This window comes from Erithacus rubecula, assembly GCF_903797595.1.
Source record: "Erithacus rubecula genome assembly, chromosome: 16".
In the NCBI taxonomy this organism is placed as follows: domain Eukaryota; kingdom Metazoa; phylum Chordata; class Aves; order Passeriformes; family Muscicapidae; genus Erithacus; species Erithacus rubecula.
Genome location: NC_136668.1, coordinates 16,643 through 24,760, shown reverse-complemented (window position 1 = coordinate 24,760; position 8,118 = coordinate 16,643). Strand labels below are relative to the sequence as shown.

General features: G+C 51.3%; 1 protein-coding gene across 1 annotated transcript; it reads right to left on the bottom strand.

Annotated features, from left to right (window-relative positions):
* Positions 1–656: 656 nt before the first annotated feature.
* Positions 657–4,005, bottom strand: LOC306808999 (uncharacterized protein). Its single transcript, XM_079320066.1, has 2 exons — positions 3,472–4,005; positions 657–3,313 (listed from the first exon to the last, which is right to left on the bottom strand). Exons 1-2 carry the CDS (start codon positions 3,614–3,616, stop codon positions 2,223–2,225), a joined length of 1,236 nt encoding a protein of 411 aa, XP_079176192.1. The 5' UTR covers positions 3,617–4,005; the 3' UTR covers positions 657–2,222.
* Between the last annotated feature and the right edge of the window lie 4,113 nt (positions 4,006–8,118).

The following is an 8,118-nucleotide window of genomic DNA, read 5'->3' as shown; positions in this document are numbered from 1 at the left end:
GGTCTGATTTTAGGGTGATTTTGGGTCCCTTTGGCTGAGTTTCTGGCCAGTTTGGGTGTGTTTTAGGTCCATTTGGGTGATTTTAGGAAAAAAACGGTGGATTTTGCACACATTCGGGGTATTTAAAGGTCATTTTAGGCAATTTTGTGTGGTTTTTAAACCAGTTTGGGCAGTTTTAGACTCTTTGGTTTGATTTTAAACCCATTTGGCTGATTTCAAGCCAAAGTTGATCAGTTTTAGGCTGGATTTTAGGCCCATTTTGGACAATGTTAGGCCCTTTTGGATGATTTTAGACCTCTTTGTGTAGATTTGAGGCCTTTTTGGCTGATTTTAGGCCAAACCTGGTGGATTTAGGCTGCATTTGAGGCCCTTTTGGGTGATTTTAGGCCAAAAGAAATGGGAGAGAGGCATGGAGAGGGGGAAGGACCTGGCTGCAAAGGAGGCAAGATTGCAGCCAAAGGGCGTCAAAAATATAAAAGCAACTTCTGAACGTTAAAGATGGCCACAGGAACTGCAGTGTGTCTGAGCTGCGACAACGGCACTCTGAAAACAGAACTGAACTGACTAAAAATGAATGGGACAGAAATCAGGAATTGCCAAAGTTTTATTTACTATCAAATCCATCCCCCAGCCACCTCCACATAATCCCGATCCCACTGCTCTAAATCTGGATATCACTTCTCCCAATCTCCTTCCAACCCCTTCTCACCTTGGTGGCTCTGAAATCTTTGGTGCTGGACTTTTTGCAAGAAAGATCAAGATATTTGGAACCTTCCCAGGGTGGTATCCTCAGGTCTCCTGTATGTGTTTCTCCTCCTTTGCATGTGGCCCTGCAATGGAGTACAGATTCATTTTTTTCAATTTTATAATATTTTTTGGAAAGGGGAACATGTCATTGGATGCTGCTGGGAACCAAGGTAAAAGCAGCCTTGAAGCCTCTTAGCCTGCTTAAGGCCAGGAAATTATAACATGGATTAAACACCTGCAGGGTTCATGAGAGATTTGTTGTTTTACAGAAAGCATGTTTTCAATTAGGTGTTGCCTTCTTGGACCAATAAGTCTTTTGTTCTGTTTTTCAGTTATCACTGAAATATATAAAGTGTAGTGTTTCTTTAAATAAAGCTGTCTCTCTTTTTCTTATCCATTTTTAAAGAGAACTCTGATCCTCCTAGCAGCTAGCCAGGAGTTCACCATTCCAAACAAGCCAACTATTGGCTCTCATGAGCAAAACTGCTCATGTTACCTCTCTCTGTGAGGGAGGAAACAGCTGATAATTTCTGTGGATCTCCCATCCTACTGCAGTCAGGGTGGGTCTGTGATGTCCCCAGATGGCTTCGACACTGGCCATCATCAGAGCTCTGGTGGTGGCCCCAGGTTCTGCTGTCCTGGTTTTCTGGGTTTCTCAGTCTGCTCTTGGCATGGCTCTGGCTAGAAAAGCCTATCTCAGAGCACAGCCCCGGTTGTCAACAGCCTCGCTGGGTCTGTCCCGGTGCCAGCAGATTCAGCTCTGGGTTTATCCCAGTGCAGCGATCGCTCAAAGAGATCTCAGTTCACTCAAGTAGCGAGGGAACCTCAAAATGTTGCACTTCAAGCTTTGGGAGAGTGGCGGAAAGGACAATGCAACATAGTTCCTCGTGTAATGGAGAAGCAAAAGAGAGAAAGAGAGCTTTATTTAAAGAAACACTACACATATATAGGGTAGTACATGCAAAACAGAATAGAAAAGATTCATTAGTCCAAGAATGCAACTTTGAAAACATGCTTTCTGCAAAACATCACATCTCTCACATATCCAGCAGGTGTTTAATCACTGTGACAATTTTTTGTCCTTGAGAAGCATGAGAAACTCAAGGCTTCAAGGCGGCTTTTCCACTGGTTCCCAGCAGCATCCAACAACATGTAATCCAGTAAGGTTCGTGTGGAATTGAGTTGTTTTGAGGAAGGAATGCTCCACTTAGATGTGGGATTGAGCCCCTTTGGGTTAAAATTGAGGTGTTTTGATGTGACAGATTGATCTGTCTTGGCTTTGGTGCACAAAGAGATGGAGAAGAGACAAAAATTAAGGCCAAAAGAAAAGGATAACCAGGCAGGTGTCTTCCGAACATGGATCCCAGGGAATGTGGGTAACAAGGGCTCTGCCCAATGTGGGTCCTGCAGTGGGGGATGGAGTTGGAGCAGTGCACAAAGCTCTTCCCGCACTTGGGGCACTCGCAAGGCTTCCCTTACCGGTGTCTCCGTTGGTGTTTGGTCAAGGTTGAGCTCTGGGAGAAGCTCTTCCCACACTCCTCACACTCGTAGGGCCTCTCCCCAGTGTGGATGCGCCGGTGGATGATGAGGTGGGAGTTTTGCCTGAAGCCCTTCCCACAGTCAGGACACTCGTAGGGCCTCTCCTCCGTGTGCGTCTGGTAGTGCTGGATGAGCTTGGAACTGGAGTGAAACCTCTTCCCACACTCAGAACACTCATAGGGCCTCTCCCCACTGTGGATCTTTTGGTGAAGGATCAGGGCAGAACGGTGCCTAAAGCCCTTCCCACAGTCCTGACACTTGTATGGCCTTTCCCCAGTGTGAATGTTCTGGTGGCAGATCAGTGCAGAGAACACTCTGAAGCTCTTCCCACACTTCTCACACTTGTAGGCCCTCTCTGTAGTGTGGGTCCTCTGGTGGTAAATGAGGTTGGAGCTGTCGCTGAATCTCATTCCACATTCCTCACACTTGTAGGGCCTCTCCCCAGTGTGGATGCGCCGATGGGTGATGAGGTTGGAGTTCTGCCTGAATCCCTTCCCACAGTCAGGGCAGCGAAAGGGCTTCTCGTCTGTGTGCGTGCGCTGATGCAGAAGGAGATTGCTGCTGGTCTGAAACGTCTTCCTACACTCTCTGCACTGGTAGGGCCTCTCCCCAGTGTGGATCCTCTGGTGTCGGATCAGCTGGGAGCTGGCTCTGAATCCTTTCCCACACTCCCCACACTTGTAGGGCCGTTCCCCAGTGTGGATCCTCTGATGGCAGATGAGGCTGTACCTCCTTCTGAAATTCATCCCACACTCCAAGCACTTGTGGGGCTTTTCCCCATTATGAAGCTGCCCATGGACTTCTGGGCCCAAGCTCTGGCTCAATCCCTGGCTGCCTGCCCGGCCCAGGCTGGGTCTTTCCTCCTCAAATCCCCATAATCTGCGTTTGCAGCCCCTCCTGGTAGGAGATCTCTGTGACTTTTCCTCCCCGTTGGATTCCTGCAAAGTGGATCTGCTGCAAACAGCCTCTTCCATGAGGTTTTGCCATGGCAATTTGTCCTCCCGTGTCTCCATGCTCAGCTCCTTGTCTGCGTAAAGAAGGACAAGGAGAGGATGGGATTTGCCTCTGTGCCAGAGGGAAGGGTAGGACGACATCGGCAGCTAAGTTGTCCTGCAGAAAGAGGCCATGCTGGGCTGAGAGGTGGAGCAGGACACAGATGGAAAGGGGCACTAACTTCCTCCTCACCTGCCTGGGGATCCTGGGCCAACTTCCTCTTCCTCGCAGCCTCTTCCTCCTCCATTGGTCCAAGGGTTAGGAATGGGAAATCCTGGTTTGGGGAAAAACAAGGGATGAGTGCATTGTGTTGGGGGTTCCTCCTGCCCAAGTCCATCTCTAGAAATCCCTGGGCATCTGGGGTCTATCAAAACCTCCCAAACACCAACATTCAGCACTGAAAATACGTCCCAGGAGTTCCTGGGAATGGTCCCTCCCCTTTGGGGTTTGGGGGTTCCCCCTTGTCCCAGCTGCTGGGGGTCACGCTTGTATTGGGGGTCCCCCATCTACTCAGTGCCTGCCCTCCCCAGGCTGCTGGGAGCCCCAGGAATCCGAAAAGCTCCTCCCTCTTCCCTCTTCCCATTTAGGGATGCTGGGGGATTTTGGGGTCCCAGGATCCCTTCTCTCCTTATTCTCTGCTTTGGGGTGCAGGGGGTCCAAGGAGTCCCCCCTACCCCTCTCCAGGTTGTTGACGGTCCCGCCAATGGTGGCCCTCCCCCCTTCCCTGGGCTCCCCATTTTATGGTCCTGTGGGACACAGGGCTCAGCTCCTCCAGGCTGCCTCTGACAGCAGCTACCGATGGGACCCCCAAGTGTCCCCCAAGGGGAATTTTCTGCTCAGCTTTGGAGTTCTGCATTGTCCAAACATCCCCTCCCAGCTCAAAAAACCCCCAAAACAATGCTGAGAGGCACTGGGACTCTTGTAGGGGCATTGGGATAAAACTGGGGACAAGTGAACCATGCTGAAGTAACTGGGAGTGCCTGGGAATGACTATGAGATTGTTCAGGGCAACTGGGATATACTGGGAATGTCTGAGACCATAGGGGCGATTACTGGGAGTGACTGGGAAAGGGATGGGGGAAAACTGGGATCATGCTGGGGCAACTGAGGGCAAGTGTGAGTGGCTGGGGCCCTGCTGGGAGAGACTGGCATCATACTGGACTCATACTGGGATAGTACTGGGAGCGACTGGGACTATGCTAGAGGCATCTGGGAGAACTGATATAACCATAGTGTCTGTATCCATACTGGGGGGACTGGAACCACACCGGGGGTTACTGGGGAGTCAGTGGGATCAACTACTCTATACTGCGGACTGCTGGGCATGATTGGGACCATGCTGAGAGGGACTGGGATCATCTATGGAGTGACTGGGACTGTGAGAGGGGCAGCTGTGGGCAACTGGGATCACACAGGGAGGAGCTGAGAGCAACTGGAACTATACTCAGAAGGACTGGGATCATACTAGCAGACACTGGGGCTGCACTGAGGGTGACTAAGAGAGGCTGTGAGCAACTGGAATCAGTCTGGAAGCAGCTGAGGACAACTGGGAGTGACTGGGAACATGCTGGCGGTAACTGGGATGCACTGAAACTACAGTGAGGGAAAATGGGAGCAACTGGAACTACACTATGCCCATATCAGAGTCATACTGGGATCTTAGTGGAAGTAGCTGGGATTATACTGGGAGTGACTGGAATAATACTGAACATCCTAGAATGACTGGGATCATACTGCAATCGGACTGAGAGTGAAGAAGTGCTGGCCACAACTGGAACCATACTGGAAGTCACAGGGAGCAACTGGGCCCACACAGGGTGAGACAGGGAGTCACTCTGGGGATGACTGGAAGAATACCGGGAGGATCTGGGAGTGACTGGAACCATACTGAGGATGACTGGGAGCAACAGATCATACTGGGAAGGACTGGAACAATACTGGGAGCGACTACAGCTCTGACTGAGATCATCCTGGGAGTCACTGGGATTACAGTCAGTGGGAATGGAACCTGAGTGAGGGTTAGTGGGAGCTACTGGGCCCATGTTGGGAAGAAAATGTGGACACCTTGGGAGCAACTGGGATCAACTGGAAGGTACTGGAACCATGCTGAGGGGACTGAGGCCATAACAGGGATCATACTGGGAGCAACTGGGAATACGGGAAACTCGCAGAAACTGGGATGAGGCTGGAGGCAACAGGGAGTAAATGGAAAAGACTGGCATCATCTGAGATAACTGGGGGAACTGGGATATAATGACAGTGTTTGTAATCATACAGGGGGTCCTGGAACCACACTAGGAAGAGCTCAGAGAAAGCTGTGGACCATAGTGGGGGGAGTGGAACCACTGGGGGCAACTGGGAGATAGTGGGGCAATGCTAAGAGCTGCCCCTCCCTGGGCACCTGCGGGATGGGGAGCGATGGCCCCGTGAGGGCTGCAAGTTCAGGGAGCTCTGGGCTTGCGTGCCTCACTCGCTCCTTCGCTCCTCCTGCTTCTGCGGCCGCTCCACCTCTTCCTCCCTCCTCCTCCTCCTCCTCCCCCCTTATGAACCCCCAACTGGGGGGGAAATCGGTCAAGGGAAAGGCGAGAACTGTGAGGGTAAAGGGGCGGGGTCAAAGCACTGCATGGTCATAAAAGGATTAGGTTAGGCCTAAAATCACTCAAAAGCGCCTCAAATGCAGCCTACATCCACCAGGTTTGGCCTAACATCAGCCAAATGGGCCCCAAATCTATGCAAAGGGGGTCTAAAATTATGCAAATGGCCCTAATATTGTCCAAAGTAGCCTAAAATTCATCCTAAAATTGATAAGATTTAGCTTAAACACAGACAAAGGCCCATGAATCCACCCTGTATCCTCACATGGTTTGGCCTAAAATCAGTCAAATGGGCTTAAAATCTAACTAAGGGGTCTAAAATTTCCCAAATAGATAAAAAACCCAAACCACTGGCCCAAAATCACCCTTCAATCGGGATGGCTGGAAAATCAACACTGAAAGTGCCCGGATTTTCCTAAAATCACCCAAATGTACCTAAACACACCCAAACTGGCCTGAAACCCCCCAAGGGAGCAGAAATCACCCTAAAATCAGAGCCCTGGCTCTCATAGGCTTCATGCTAGCTGCTCACTGCCATATTTCAGTGCCCAAAATCACCCCCCAAATTCCTCCATTTGGACCCTGAATTCCCAAATATTCCCTAAGGCGATCCCAAGAATTTCCTCTAGAGAACCCAAACTTCCCATGTTTGGTCCCAAGTGTTTTTATACAGACCCCAGAAATTCCCTATGGCATCCTCCAAAATTCCATTCAAGGACCCCAACCTTGCAAAAATTCAAAAATAGAAACCTAAAAATTCCCATGTTTGGACACAAAATATAAAAAAAAAAAAAAAAATCCTGGTGTAGATCCGGTAATTCTATAAATTCTCAATATAGGCCTAAAAATTCCCTATAAACACTACAAATTCCCTTTAAATCTCCCAACATTTCCTTATGGGGACCCCAAGATTCCCAAGAGACCTTCAAATTCTTTTGAAGGACCCCAAAATTCCCAAAAATCCTCAAAAGGAACCACAAAATTCCCTTCAGGGAGCCCAAGAATTCCCTAGATAGAGCCCAAATTTTCTAGAAATTCCCTTTAAGCACCCCAAAATTCCCCTCTAGAGACCCCGAGATCCCGCCCAGACCTTCCAGGAACCTGTATAGGCTTCACCAGTTCCCTATAGATCTCCTAAGGTCACCTATAGACGTCCCAGACCACATTTAGGGACCTCCCAGAGCCCCCCAAATCACATATAGAGACCCTCCGAGCCCCTGTCCCTTACAGATCCCCTCCAGACCTCCCAGACCCCCATTATGGACCCTGCAGAGCCCCCAGATCCGCTTTGCAGACCCCCAAAACCTCCCAAGGCCGTAAAGCGCCCCCAAGCCACTACAGGTCCCCTATAGACAAGCCAAAATCCTCTATAGAGACATTCAGCCCCGCCCCGCCCTCAGTCCCCTACAGACCTTTTAGACGCACTTTTTGGACCTCCCAGAGCCCCCAAATCCCCTTTGCAGACCCCCAGAAAGCACATAGGGCCGTAAGAGCCCCTATAGATCCCCTACAGATCCCCTATAGATCTCCTCCTGCCCCACCGCAGCTCCCGGACACGCTAAGGCCGAAGCGGAGAAACGGCGCCCTGGAGGCGCTTCCGCGTGTTTTGAGCATGCGCAGGGTGAGTGCGCCAGGAGATGGGCGGGGCATAGAGGGGAATGGGGCGGGGCGAACACGAGTGCTCGATGCGAATGAATGGGGGGGTTAATTATTCACAAGGGCTGTGAAGAGAAATGGGCGGGGCTGATGAATGCCCAGGAAATGAGAAGAATGCGAGCTCTACCGTGGGGAGCGGCGGGATCGGCGGGGGGACAGCGGTTTGGGGGAGCCCCGGGACAGGCGCGGCTTCCCTGAGCGGGAGCGCAGAGACAGGACAGCCCCAGAAGGGCAAAGCAGGGACCACGAGAGAGGGGGACCCTTAGCATTGCCGGGATCCCGGCAGGGGGCGCTGGGGCTGAAGGGGCGACATGGCCGGGAAAGGGTTTTGGGGGTCCCGGCTCCAGCAGTGGCTGCTCCCAGGATGAGCCCAGTTGCTCCCCGCATGTGGTTCCATTTTCCCCGTCACTCCCAGCATGAGCCCAGACACTCCCTGTCATTCCCTATTATGTGGAAACTTTCCCCAGCACAGTCCCAATTCTTTCCACTTCCATCCTGTGTGTTCCCAGTTCTCCCAGTTAACCCATAGCATAGTCCCAGTCGCTCCCAGTATGCGGCAATGGCCCCAGTTCTCCGTGTCAATGCCGGC